Genomic DNA, 14,828 nt, shown 5'->3' with positions numbered 1-14,828 from the left:
TAAAGAGCCATGTAAAGTTTGAATATAAAGAACTGCATTTACTTAAGGATTCTTAGTACAAGAAATTTGGGGGTAACCGGAGAGTGTTCCAGCTAGACCAACAAAACAAGGAAAGAGAGATACTAATGAATATATATAAAAAAAGATAAATATTCTCAGATTAACTAGAAGACTTCTCAAAGAGAAATAACTTTCTATACATACTCAAAAGGTGTAAGGGGATATAGGAAGTAGAAAAAAATATTTACTTCCTTAGAACAGAGTCATAATTAGATATAATTGGATGAAAGTAAGGAAAGGAATTTCAGACTGATTAATGTGACAAAAAATTTTGTTGCCAGTGAGAAGCATTTATAGGTGAGGAATGTCTCCTGTGGAGTTAGAATAGAGAACTTTCATTATAAACAATAAATAATAAAACCAGACTGAATAAAGCATTAAATGTAGGGAGTAATCTCACACGCGTGTAGGGAACAATCTTACACTGGCAAGATAAAGAATAATCTGTATTACTTAACCATTTTAGAAAACTAAAATGGTCAATTTAGTTTTCTAAAATGGTATGGATTTGTTGTTTTACTTTGTTTTTCCTGTTTCAGTATCTTAGTATTGCAAATGCTGTGGCGCTGATACTAAAAACCTGTAAAATAAATAGTATGAGCTTTTTTTGTAATTTCATTGAACAAAATCATTTCATGGTTGTTGGTTATTGAGAGGTTCATTCATTCATTTATTCAACAAAGATTGAGTGAGTCCCTAAAGTGGGTCAGTTATGGCCCTAGGTTTGGAGGATATAGAGATGAAAAGATGTGGTTCCTACTTTCCAGGCCCTCACAGTGTACTATAGAAATAGCAGTCAGGCAAAAAATCATAAAGAGATTACACTGAAGGACAGAAGACTGTCACTCACTAAGAAATAGTTATTAAGTGACTATACTTCATTCATTTTTAAAAACTCAAAAAAGATTTAATCAGTGTTGACCATCTGGCAGGCTTATCATAGTCACTAAAAACACAATAATACAGTCCCTAACCCAGTGGTTCTCAAAGTGTGTGCCCTAGAAGATTTCCAGGTATTCCAGAGAAATAAGTGCCTGTTGGGGACCAAAAACCCAACAGAGTTTTTGGAGTTTAGATTTTGGGGGGACAGAAGTATGAGAAATTGACTGTAAACTGACAGTCTGCCCAACCCCCCACCTCACTTGCCTGATTAGGTTGCAAAAGGCTGTTAAGCTGTGGTGCTGGATTGTTTACACTACCCCCATGTTCCCCAGAAAGACTGGAGGCAAGTTTCTTCTACGCTTTGTTTGGTATAAAGTTAAGATGATATATATGGTGAGGCTTTTCTGCACTCAACACAATTAAGAGTAAAAAGAGAGGAATTCTTCAATGTATTGACGAGGAAATGAGAGTTTGCCTTTCAAATATATGCCCAAACATTGAAGAAATCGCTAGGACACATCAGGCTCATGTTTCTCATAAACACAAGAATGAAAAAACTTAACACATTTGTGCCAGGACCTGCTGAATTTACTAAATCTTACTAAGAATGTATCTATATATATAAAAAGATAAATTTTTTGTCATTTTTTTATTTTTTAACCCTTCTTTTTTACAAATTCTAGAAAGCATAACTCAAAAAATGTAACAAAAATGTTTTTTAATGTCAGAATATATTTAATTTTATTTGAAATGAACATACACTTTGAATATGGAACTAGATATCTTGGAACATAATGCATATAACATTTAAAGGATGAGTAGAAAACGGTTTCCTAGTTTAATAAAGGGGTAAACCATATCGCCTTTGACAGAGTAAACTTCATTTACAAATTTTTTCTTTATTTTTTGTAGTGATTCATCCACTAGCAAAAATAGTTGATAGTACAAAAGAGAAAACAGTATCAATAAAGCTAAAAAATTTTCATTTTATCTAATATTTAACTTCACACTTAATATAGTAATAACAGTTCATATTGTCTCCTTTCTGTTTAGAGCCGCATTCAAAGTCATCTCTTTTAACTACCAGAACCTTGGCAGGCAGCTGGACAGCTTTCAAAATAGCTTTAACATTAAAAATTCCCCATCAGAAATTCTGTAGGGCCTTGGCCTTTTCAGGAGAAAACAATGTTGGGAGCCCGGGCAGCACCCTGAAGGAGTGGCCATGGGCAGTGATGAAAGGGTCTGACCAGTAGCTTCTTTCCCAGCTGAGGACCTTGAACTTTGAGTTCTGTTTTTAGAAAAGCTAAATCAGAAGCAAATACTTGTAGGGTATTTTGCTCCCAGTGTAGCTTTTACTAACAGAATAACAAAAACTACAAAAAAAAAAAAAAAAAAAAAAAAAAAAATAACAAAAACTAGAGCCATAAAGTAATGCTAAGGAGTCCTGGTGATTAAAAAAAGGGTAAGATGCTGGACACAACTGTTTATTTCTACAGCAAGCTTGGCATCATGGGTCACTCTAAGTGGAAGACATGCAGACAGACTCCTAAGTTCTGGTGAAGGTGGGAATGAAGATGAAAACACAGCAATGGTGTCTCCTGTGTCTCCACCAATAAATGCTTTAGCAACCCCATCAGAATGTGGCTAATGTTTTAACCAAAACTTTTTCATTATGTTCCTGGCCATTTTGTATATACTTATTATGTTCACATCAGTTGACAGTTGCAACTCTTGTCCTACATTGTATTGTAGGGTACCCTCCCATAAGCAGCAGGGCCTGATTCACAGAAGGACAGTAATAGCACTTTTTTTTTTTTAATCCAAAGAAAGGAACATGTAACAGGGGAATTATCTAATTCTATAGGATTTAGCATAATCAACAAAGTTATTTGTCACCAAATTTCTTCCAGGGGCAAAATAAGGAATTTCAGCTTATTTTGGAAGCTAGTTACATCATTAATTTCCTTTAAAAATAACCCTGATCTACAGTGAGGCAGTTATTGTGCTTTGTGTTCCCGTGCACCCTTGACTGCATTGTTACACGCTTTACTGCCTTGTAATTATTTATTTGCATATCTCTTTCCTTACTGAAGAAGACTTGGTGACTCTGCATTCGTTGTTGGATCTTCAGCCCCTTGCATAGTTCTTGTTAATTCTAAAGTTTAAGAACTCTTTGACAAAGGTGTGAATGAATGAATGAATGAATGGTGCACATTTTTAAATCAATGTTTCTTCTAGATAATAATATTGTTTATTCTTTAAGCATCTGGTGCCACTAAATGCCTGATACATTACTACATACAAACACTGTCTCATTTAACCCTTACACAAACCTACGGCCAAGGTATTATTTCTTACTTTATCAATGAGAATATTGTGAGTTGAGGAGGTTAATTTTACAAAGGATAAGCCTCATAACCAGATTTGAACTCATCTAGTCTGACTCGTAAATTTGTGCCCTTACCAACTCTGTTATACTGCCTTTGTTTTATTTTCTGTCTTTCTAAGCGATATTTCAGGCAATTTCCAAACAGCTGTATTTATTGTCAGCATTTGTAGTTGATACAAAATACTAGTTTCAGAGCCTTACAGAGATGCACAAGGTTACTTAAATATGTGCTCACCCATTGTTTTATTAACAGTTAGGTTTCCTTGTATATATACTCCAAAGCAGCCTAATGTCTTAACTCTTTCTTGAAAATGCTCTATAGAAGGATAGTGCTTCATATAATATTATAGGTGTATTGCTGCAACTGTACATCTGTAAATATAATTTGTATAACATTTAGCAAGTATCTGAAGTCATTATTTAAAGGGAACCTATTATGAAATTGTTTATAAAAGTACCCATTACCTCTAGCCTATTTGTTTCAATGTTTTATATTATTATTTCAGGTTTTCTTATAATAGGATGTATCAGTACAGAATATATTGTTTTAAATTACCATATTTCCCCATGTATAAGACGCACCATTTTCCAAAAAAATTGGGGTCTAAAAACTGGGTGCGTCTTATACAGTGGTTGTAGATTGAGATTGTTGTCAAGTCATTTAAGAAGTGTGACATTTCGCCCTGGCCGGTTGGCTCAGCGGTAGAGCGTCGGCCTAGCGTGCAGAGGACCCGGGTTCGATTCCTGGCCAGGGCACACAGGAGAAGCGCCCATTTGCTTCTCCATCCCTCCGCCGCGCTTTCCTCTCTGTCTCTCTCTTCCCCTCCCACAGCCAAGGTTCCATTGGAGCAAAGATGGCCCGGGCGCTGGGGATGGCTCTGTGGCCTCTGCCTCAGGCGCTAGAGTGGCTCTGGTCGCAATATGGCGACACCCAGGATGGGCAGAGCATCGCACCCTGGTGGGCAGAGCGTCGCCCCTGGTGGGCGTGCCGGGTGGATCCCGGTCGGGCGCATGCGGGAGTCTGTCTGACTGTCTCTCCCTGTTTCCAGCTTCAGAAAAATGGAAAAGAAAAAAAAAAAAAAGAAGTGTGACATTTCAAATGCCATAGTTGGAACTGAGGACGAGGCAATATATGAAGACAGTGATTTGTCATCAGACACAGATGAAGACAAGCTAATGGATGGGAGTTTTGACAGTGATGAGGAGTTGTATGAATTTTATGATGGATAAAACTGAGTTCAATAACTTCATGTAATACATTTATTTTTTCAAATTTCAGGCCCCAAAATTAAGGTGTGTCTTATACATGGGGAAATATCGTAGTCATTCGCATTTTAAAAGAAATCTTGTGACAATATTTAGGAATTAAAATGACATTTTAAGTAATTTTGCTTTGCTAATTTGGTTCTGAGAGCAGTTTGAGACAAATGTTTACTGTGGGATTTTATGTCTAACAAGAAGAAGACAAAGCTTCAGGGAGAATTTATGTCACTCCAACTGGGTTGTAACTTTGACATTCATCATAATGACTAGGTAAAAATTAAGTGCTTGGGTTGCATTTTAGAATGATCAATAAGAACTATATATTGGAGAATCAGATCCTTAACCAGAATCTAATACAAACCTCTTATTTTTCCCCAAGCAAGAAGGAAATATATTTGTATTTTGAAAGAAAGTAAGAAATGTAGCTTAGGTGCGTCAGACATTGCCTGCTTTACAGGCTTCAGGAGATAGGTATGCAAGGCAAGCCACGGAGTGCAGTCTGAAAAAGTATTCTGTGAAAGATGTCAGGGCCTTCTGCCTGGAGCGAGTTCTGCATAGTTTCCAAGTGGTATTTTTATCTTGTAATTATGTGAAAAGTCACATTGACAGAAATCCACCAGTACATGTGATAGAATCACATTCTTCTCTGGTCATTCCTGAAATGTGTGTAGGTTTAAAAATATATAGTAGTACAGACAGGTTAAATCTTAGAAAGGCTTGATAAAAGGAAAAGATAATGGTATCCTGGAATATATATTACATGAAATGTGAGTCCTTATAGTCTTTCTTCTGGTTCCTCTGTCTGCTGGTAAGAACCAAATGGCCTTAACTGAGTGATAAAGTAACTATTGGTTTACTCACTTCAAAATGATGAAATGTTTATACTGGATTATGTGATTTCCTTTAAAGTCTTCACATAGCACTTTGATACACTCATGTCGTATAGTATCCATTCTCTCCAAATGGATGATAGACTTCAAACTTTAACTGCTTTCCACTCAATTCACACTCCAGACCCACTAAACTTCACATTTCCCAACAGGCCATGTCTTTTTACATATGATTCCTACTGTCTGAATGTCCTTCAGGTCAATCCCATAAATGCTTATTTGGGCATCTACCAGATGTTGTTCTGGGGCCTAGAAAACAAAAATAAAAAGATAAAGATCCTTCTGTCAATGAGTTCAGAGTCTAGTAGTAAGGGAGACGAGCATGTAAAGAAATAAGAATGATGTGCTGTGATATACACAAAATAGAAATATATACAAAGAACAGAGGCAGCATAGAGGAGAGAGTAGCTAACTGTCCAGAGGGAATGGGACAAGAAAGTGTGTCATGGGCCAGATGGACAAGGTGGCAAAAGGCAAAGCAGGCCCGTCTGGTACACCGAGGCATGAAAGAGCTTCACACTTCCACAAAGCAGCAAGTGCTTCCACATATGATGCAGAGACTTAGACCGCAGTGGCGATGGACTGTACACCTAAAAATGGTTAAGATGGTACATTTTCTGGTATCTGGGGTTTTTTTTACAATTAAATTTTTAAAAATTATTTAAAAGAAATACAACAGGGAGACTATCTAAAGACCAGGCTGGAAATAAATAACTTCTTCCCCTTCTTTTGAACTTGCAAAGTCCCACTCATCTTTTAGGATCAACTCAAATGTCTAAATGACCCCTCCCTTTTGGACCCTATTTGATTTTCTCAGCTCATGTTCCAGTTCTCTTGGCTCCCGTAACACTTTATACAGACCTCTATTGGAGTACTTATCAGAGGATGGAAATTTTTGTTTTCCGCAACAAGACTATGAGTTTCTTGAGGGTTGGCTCTGTTATTTATGCAAGCACAGATCCTACAACTTTCATGAATTATTTATTCAATTAGTTAATTCACTATTAATTAACCATGTGCCAGACACTACACTGTTTTACATGCATAATCTCTTTGCATCCTTACAACAATGTAATGAGGGTAAATATTATTCTAAGCTCCAGTTTACAGACAAGAAAACAGAAAATGAGAGGCGAGGTATCTTGCCATAGTCAGAGTTACTAGTGGAGCTTTGAAGCTAGATTGAAGCTAAACTGAGATTTTAATGACAAAGAAAATATTCAATAAATGAAGTTTCCAAGGGGATAAAGGAGAGAGTGGGATCTAGAATATTAGTTGAGAAAACTTTAGCAGGAAGAGTTGGCCTAGTAGGTGTCAGGCTCTGTGCTGTGCATCTTGCTGAAGTAATTTCATTTAAAATAATTCCATCTTCATGAAATCTCCATGTATTATGGATACTTCATTGACGAAACAGAGGTTTAGGAGAGTTAAATTTCTTTCCCAAGATCACAGAGCTAGTGAATGGCAAGGCCATAAACCAAGATCTCTCCCAGCATTTTTCATATGATTCTTAGAGAAAACTGGAAAGATAGAGATTTTGAAGTGGAGAAAAGATTATCCAGTGTACCTTATTAACTAATTAGAATTTTCAGACCAAGTGGTTACAGTGAGTTAAAAAGTTTGGAATATTTTGGGATAGCCACTGTGAGGAAATTTTTTCATTAAAAAACCCCACAAACAGATAGAATTGAATAAATAGTGTTAATGAGCATCAGTTAGGGCACCCAACTGAGGTTAGGGTACACAGATTTGTGATGAAACCAATAAACACATTTAAAAAACTTTGTTCAACTATTTTTGCTATCCCAGGAACAAATAAAATATTAAGGAATTGTCAAACTGTGGGCAGTGAGCAACTGTGGGATTTGGGAGAGAGCTGAGGGGAAGTACTCTTGATTAATAGCAAGGACTTGCAGAAATGGCTGCTCGTAGATTTTTGTCTGAGGAACTGGATTTAACATGTGTCTTAGTCCATACAGGCTGCTATAACAAAATACCACAGACTGGGTGACTTAAACAATAATCATTTCTCATAGTTCTGGAGGCTGGAAGTCTGAGATCATGGTGCCAGCATGGGATTCTGGTGAGAGGTGTCTCCCAGGTTGCAGGTTTAGCATCACATCTTTCACAGAGAAGAGAGCTCTTTGCTCTTCATTCCCCTCATAAGGGCATCAGTCTCATCACCTCCAAGACCATATTCAAATTTCCCAAAGGCCTCACCTCCAAATACCATCATATTGTGAAGAAGGCTTCAACAAATGAATGGGAGGAGGGGGAGACGGTGACACAAACATTCAGGCCGTAGCACATGCAAATTAAATCCATCTTTCTCCCTATATCAAACCTAGACCCTCTCAGTTGTACAGAACTGGAGAAACAACCAACCAAAGTCACTGTAAGTTCATGACTTTAACCTCAAATGCAGCCTTTATGTTGCCTGGCAATTATATTTCACCTCCTAAGTTCCTCATTCACTCTTCTACTCCCACGCTTCATTATCTTTCATCTGATGACCTTGCTTCATCCAGAAAATACAATTAGAAGGAAAAATCCCACCACTGCATATATCCGCTCGCCTGCATCCATATTTATATGCTGTGCTTTCCATCTTGTTTCTATGAACTGATCATGCTCCTAATCAATGCCAATACCTTGTTTTCTATACCAGATCCCAGCCGTTCTCCCTTTCTCAAGTATAAGCAAGTATACCTCTAACAATTCTCCCATCTCTCTTTTAGTCACAAATTTTTCCTTTTTTTTTAATAGGATCATTTCCATCAACATCAAACATGCTATAATTTCTTCTATCTTAAAACAAAACAGACAAAACCTATACCTTCACTTTTGTTTATATCCCTCATTCAGTTTTAGCTGCCACCACATTTCTGTGCCTTTATAGAAAAGCTTCTCAAAAGGGTGTCTACTCTCAGGCTCAACTTCCTCTACTGTCATTCTCTCCTGAGTACTCTTCAGTTGGGTTTTCCACTCACTATTTCACTGAAACTGTTCTTATCAAGAACACCATTGTCAAATGTAGTAATCCATTTCCATTCCTCATCTTCTTGGACCTGTCAGCATTTGTCAAAGTTGATGTTGCCTACCTCTTTGAAACTTTCTTTGGTTTCCAGAATACCATACTCATGATTTTTTCCCCTTTATCATGAATTACTCCTCCTTTGTCTTCATTCCTATCACCCCTAACAAAATCCATTCATATTTAATGCCTTTAATTTTATAATAAATTATTTTTGCTGCAGCAGCAGACAAGTTTTTCTGATAGTATCTTCTTATCAGTAATTTAATTGGCTTCTATTCTCTGAGCATACACCAACTGGCTAGAGGAAGAGCCTGAGAGATATGCTGTGTGGTGAGAGGAAGCCATTTTGGTATTGCTAGGCCCAATCTCCACAATCTGGTCACTCGCCTGTCCTTGTGTATCCTCTCTGTTGTAGTGTGTTCCTGCCATCCAGTTGGATCAGCTGTCCTTCCTTTCAGCTCAGTGATCTTCTGTGACCCCAGCAATGGTGACTGCCCTTGCAAGCCTGGGGTGGCAGGGCCACACTGTGACAGGTGTATGGTGGGATACTGGGGCTTCGGACACTACGGCTGCAGGCCCTGCGACTGTGCAGGGAGCTGCGACCCTCTCACAGGAGACTGCACCAGCAGGTGAGTGCCCTTGGCTCTCGTTCTCCTCTGTGTGTCTTTCCTATTCTGTCCAAGATCTGCTCGTGGGATGGAAAACCTTGCATGCCATCAGTGGGGCAAAGATGTCTTTGCACATCTCTTTAAAGAGTTTTTGTCAAATTGAGAGTCAAGTAATTTGTTCTTACAAGATACTAGAGATGGTCTAGTTCATTTTGCAAAAAAAAAGGAAAAAGTAGTATTCTTAGCAATAGCCCCTTAAAACTGTTTATTTCTGAAAAGTGAAAGGATGGAAAGGTAGCTGAAAAGGTTTCAATCTCTATAAATTTACTCATTTCATTCAAGTTCTTAAAAATTCTTTAATAATGTCTTCATCATTTTCTGTTTTATTAGCAGCATAGACTTGGACTGGTATCATGAAATTCCTGACTTCCATTCCACACACAATCAGAGTGAGCCAACCTGGGAGTGGGAGGATGAGCAAGGATTTTCTGCACTTCGACATTCAGGTGAGACAATAGATATAAAATATTTGCAGGCCCTGGCCGGTTGGCTCAGTGGTAGAGCGTCGGCCTGGTGTGCGGAAGTCCCAGGTTTGATTCCCGGCCAGGGCACACAGGAGAGGCGCCCATCTGCTTCTCCACCCCTCGCCCCTCTCCTTCCTCTCTGTCTCTCTCTTCCCCTCCCGCAGCCGAGGCTCCATTGGAGCAAGAAATGGCCCGGGCGCTGGGGATGGCTCCTTGGACTCTGCCCCAGGCGCTAGAGTGGCTCTGGTCGCGACAGAGCAGAGTGACGCCCCAGATGGGCAGAGCATCGCCCCCTGGTGGGCATGCCGGGTGGATCCTGGTCGGGCACATGCGGGAGTCTGTCTGACTGCCTCCTGTTTCCAGCTTCAGAAAAAAAATACAAAAAATATATATATATTTGCAGATCCGGTCTTAGACTAACAGTGATTTGTAACAAACCAGAGAACAGCTTTTGAATCCTATAGAACAGGGGTCCCCAAACTACGGCCCGCGGGCCACATGTGGCCCCCTGAGGCCATTTATCCGGCCCCCACTGCACTTCTGGAAGGGGCACCTCTTTCATTGGTGGTCAGTGAGAGGAGCACATTGACCATCTCATTAGCCAAAAGCAGGCCCGTAGTTCCCATTGAAATACTGGTCAGTTTGTTGACTTTAATTTACTTGTTCTTTATTTTAAATATTGTATTTGTTCCCGTTTTGTTTTTTTACTTTAAAATAAGATATGTGCAGTGTGCATAGGGATTTGTTCATAGTTTTTTTTATAGTCCGGCCCTCCAACGGTCTGAGGGACAGTGAACTGGCCCCCTGTGTAAAAAGTTTGGGGACCCCTGCTATAGAAGAACTCTTTAGCTCTGACACTTAATAAAGTAGTGCCCCCCATAAGCATAAAACTATTAAATATAACTAAAGGGTATTTTAACAAGCTTCTTTTTTGCATTATTATTAGAGTAACATAAGTAATTAGTATAGAAAATTTAGAAAATGCAAAACATCATAATAAAATTTGTCACGCAAATCTCATTACCCCACTGTTGATATTTTTGTATCTTTCCTTCTCTCTGAAACACACTGCTTTACACAGTTGAGAGCTAACTGAATATATCAGGTTGGGAAATATATAGATCTGTTTAAAAGAAAAATAGTCTTATCTAGTATAACTTAATATGTACAAAGTAAAGACTAGCTGTGAACTTTTTATAGCTTTTTTTTACAATTAGAAAACAAAAACAATTTTTAAAAACTAAATTTAAGCCAAATAATAAAACTAATAAAATTCAAATTAACATTAATTGATTATAAAAAATTATTTCTATTGGATCCAAAACACATAAATGTGGTTCTTTGAATTTACCAAGTTGATACTATTTCCGCTGACTCACTTTTCCTATGATGTTTATCTAGTTCTTCATTTGAAGAGCATGCTGTGATGTTGGTGGGAATATATAATCTCTGTGTTCATTCTGCTTCTATTCTTTTCTCATAGAAATCGAGTGGTTTAATTTAGCACCAGCTTGCTCCCTAACACAAACATAAAAGCATGACATCTGTGTTGGCATTTGATTGCAAAGTGCTAACCAAATAATCCAACTAAACCTAAAATTAAAACTATTATTATTAAACATTACAAATGCCAAAAATGTTAGATAAAAACCCATATACACACCTGCTAGTGTTACCAAATCTTACAATTTGCAATGATGGTTTCATGTTTTTACTTAAATTTTAAAGTGATACAGATATATTTGAAGCCCCTGGTGTACCAATCTACAAGCTCACTAGCCTCTGTTACTCCACATATTAACCACTAGCCTGAATTTTGGTGTTTATTATTCACTTTCATGTTTTTTGAATATATTTATATAAGAATGGACATAACTTACCTACCATTTCAACTTTTTTTTTACCTAAGTATGCACATTTCTTAGTTTATCTATTCTACTATATGAATGTACCATTTTTATTATCCTACTATCTAGCATTTTGCGTATTTCCAATTTCCAGTGTTTCACTGTTATATATAATGCTACCATGGATGTTCTCTTATCTGTGACTTTGTACTTGAGAAAGAGTTTCATTAGATCAGGGGCTGGCAAACTATGGTCCTCAGGCCAAATATGGCCTGCCATCTATCTTTCTATAACCTACAAGCTCTACCTGCTCTAAGGTTTAAATGGTTACACTTTAAATGGCTATATAAATACCTATATAATATCTTTCATTCTACCTCCTGGCCCACAAAGCCTAAAATATTTATCATCGTGTGCCGACTGTTGTTCTAGGGCAGTGGTTGGCAAACTCATTAGTCAACAGAGCCAAATATCAACAGTATAACGATTGAAGTTTCTTTTGAGAGCCAAATTTTTTTAAACTTAAACTACATAGGTAGGAACATTCCTTATCAAGGTAGCGCCTGCACATGGTATTTTGAAGAAGAGCCACACTCAAGGGGCCAAAGAGCCACATGTGGCTCATGAGCCACAGTTTGCCGACCAGGGTTCTAGGGTAAAACCTAGATACTGTTGGGTCATGGGTGTGCTTATTGTCAAATTTACCAAATATTGCCAAATAGTTCTCTGAAGTGGTTGTATAAATTTGCATTCCACCAGCAAAGTATGACATCCTGTTTCTCTACATCCTCATTAATACTTTGTATTTATTTAATAAATATTTATACGACACATACAAGGGCCAAGCACTAATCTGACTCATTAATTCAGGCATAGTTTAACTCAACAGTTACTGGACTTCTAAAGTTAATATTATCAAACTTCTCAAGTTTTGCCAATATGATGGATATAAAATGAAATCTTACCATTTTAAATTGCATTTTCCTGATTACTAACGGGTTTGGTCACTTCCAGTGGTTTCTTGGTCACTCAGGTATGTTTTTCTGTGAATTTTCTATTTTCTTCCAATTTTTTTTTTTTTTTACAGGGACAGAGAGAGTCAGAGAGAGGGATAGATAGGAGCAGACAGGAACAGAGAGAGATGAGAAGCATCAATTATCAGTTTTTCGTTGCGACACCTTAGTTGTTCATTGATTGCTTTCTCATATGTGCCTTGACCACGGGCCTTTAGCAGACTGAGTAACCCCTTGCTCGAGCCAGTGACCTTGGGTCCAAGCTGGTGAGTTTTTTGCTCAAACCAGATGAGCCCGCGCTCAAGCTGGCGACCTTGGGGTCTCAAACCTGGGTCCTCCACCTCCCAGTCCTACGCTCTATCCACTGCGCCACCGCTTGGTCAGGCTTTCTTCCAATTTTTAGAAGTTATTTGTAAATTCATTACTTCAGCCAACAAATATTTATTGAGTACCCATGCTATATGCCAGTGTTGCAAATATAGTAATCGATAAAACAGACAAAAATCCCATCGTCTAAGGAACCTATATTTTTTCACAGAAATGTAGCTAACAAGTAAGTAAAATATTTAATATGATGATGTTTAGTGTAATAGAGAAATAAAACAGGGGTGGGGGAATAAGAAGTGCTTCTGAGGGGCATACTTTCTTTTATTTTTTTGAGAGAGAGAGAGGAAGGGAGAGAAATAAGAAGCATCAACTCATAGTTGTGTCACTTTTAGTTGTTCATTGATTTCTTCTTATATGTGCTTTGATGGGGGCCAGGGTGGCTCAAGCCAAGCCATTGACTTCTTGCTCAAGCTAGTGACCTTTGGATTTAAGCCAGCAGCTTTGGGATAATGCTGATGGTCCCACATTCAAGCCAGCAACCCTGTGCTCAAGATGGCGAACCTGTACTCAAGCCAATGACCTTAGGGTTTCAAACCTGAGATCTCAGCATCTCAGGTCAATGCTCTATTTCCTGTGCCACCCCCAGTCAGGCAGGAAGGTCATACTTTTAAATAGGGTAATCAAGGAAAATCTTGGGAAAGGTGACATCCATCTGAAAAAATAAAACATGAAGGAGGTAAGGGGATGCAGAGAAAGAGTTTATGAAGAAGACACAAGTATGCCTGACCAGGCGGTGGCGCAGTGGATAGGGTATCAGACTGGGAGGTAGAGGACCCAGGTTCAAAATCCAAGGTCGCCAGCTTGAGTTGTGCTCATCTGGTTTGAGCAAGGCTCACCAGCTTGAGCCCAAGGTCGCTGGTTTGAGCAATGGGTCACTCAGTCTGCTGAAGGCCCACAGTCAAGGCACATATGAGAAAGCAATCAATGAACAACTAAGGTGCAGTAATGAAGAACTGATGCTTCTCATCTCTCTCCCTTCCTGTCTGTCTGTCCTTATTTATCCTTCTCTCTGTCTCTGTCACAAAAAATAAATAAATAAGGAAGTCACAAGTGCAAAAAAGTCACAAGATGGGACTAGGCCTAGCTTACTCCAAAAACAGGAAGGAGGCCAGTATGGCTGAAGCAGAGTTAGAGACTGCAGTTTCCAAGAATGTGCCTGACCAGGTGGTGGCATAGTGGATAGAGCATTAGCCTGGGACACAGAGGACCCAGATTTGAAACCCCAAGGTCACCGCCTTGAAAGCGGGCTCATCTGGCTTGAGCGCAGGGTTGCTGGCTTGAGTGTGAAATCATAGCCATTAGCCCATGGTCGCTGGTTTGAGCTCAAGGTCACCGGCGCTTGAACCCAAGGTTGCTAGTTTGAGCAAGGGGTCACTGGCTTGGCGCAGCCCCCGCAGTCAAGGCACATATGAGAAAGCAATCAATAAACAACTAAGGTGCCGCAACGAAGAATTGATGCTTCTCATCTCTCTCCCTTCTTGTCTGTCTGTCCCTATCTGTCCCTCTATCTCCCTTGTAAAAAAAAAATATCAAGAATTTAAATTATACTAGTATTTGTAATTCCATATCATGGTTTATTCACTTAACATAATTTTATGGTCATCTTCCTGGTGGTTTCATTTTAATTCACAACAGGGAGAAAGGTAGAATGGATAAGGCAAGAAGAAGTTGTCGTATTTATCTTTTCACATTTGAAAAAAGTTTTTAGGACATTCATTAAACCAGTCATCATGTTACTAGGGAGCTGGCAGCACACCATTTGAGGGCACAGCATACTGGCATCAGAATGACTCCACACTCTTACATTCACAACAGCTGTTAGGTCTGTCATGTCCCCAGAGAGCCTCTGAAATTCAGCTGGATGCGCTCCAGATTGTGGAAGACATTGTTCAGTTTCCTGCTAAACAGCAACGTTCCAACTGAGTATA

The 14,828-nt window shown here is 38.7% G+C and overlaps 1 protein-coding gene across 2 annotated transcripts in view; it reads left to right on the top strand.

Annotated features, from left to right (window-relative positions):
* Positions 1 to 14,828, top strand: part of NTN4 (netrin 4) — a 116,169-nt gene that overhangs the window by 81,811 nt on the left and 19,530 nt on the right. Inside the window, exons 6-7 of one of the 2 annotated variants that reach the window (XM_066261904.1) lie at positions 8,937 to 9,150; positions 9,523 to 9,635. In XM_066261904.1, the coding sequence (XP_066118001.1) occupies positions 8,937 to 9,150; positions 9,523 to 9,635 (327 nt within the window). Of the gene's footprint in view, positions 1 to 8,936; positions 9,151 to 9,519; positions 9,636 to 14,828 lie in introns of both variants that reach the window. The other variant, XM_066261894.1, reaches the window with a different exon arrangement.

The sequence above is a fragment of the Saccopteryx bilineata genome, chromosome 1, assembly GCF_036850765.1.
Source record: "Saccopteryx bilineata isolate mSacBil1 chromosome 1, mSacBil1_pri_phased_curated, whole genome shotgun sequence".
Classification (NCBI taxonomy): Eukaryota; Metazoa; Chordata; class Mammalia; order Chiroptera; family Emballonuridae; genus Saccopteryx; species Saccopteryx bilineata.
Note: the sequence above shows the minus strand (reverse complement) of the source record. Positions and strands in the feature narration are given on the sequence as shown.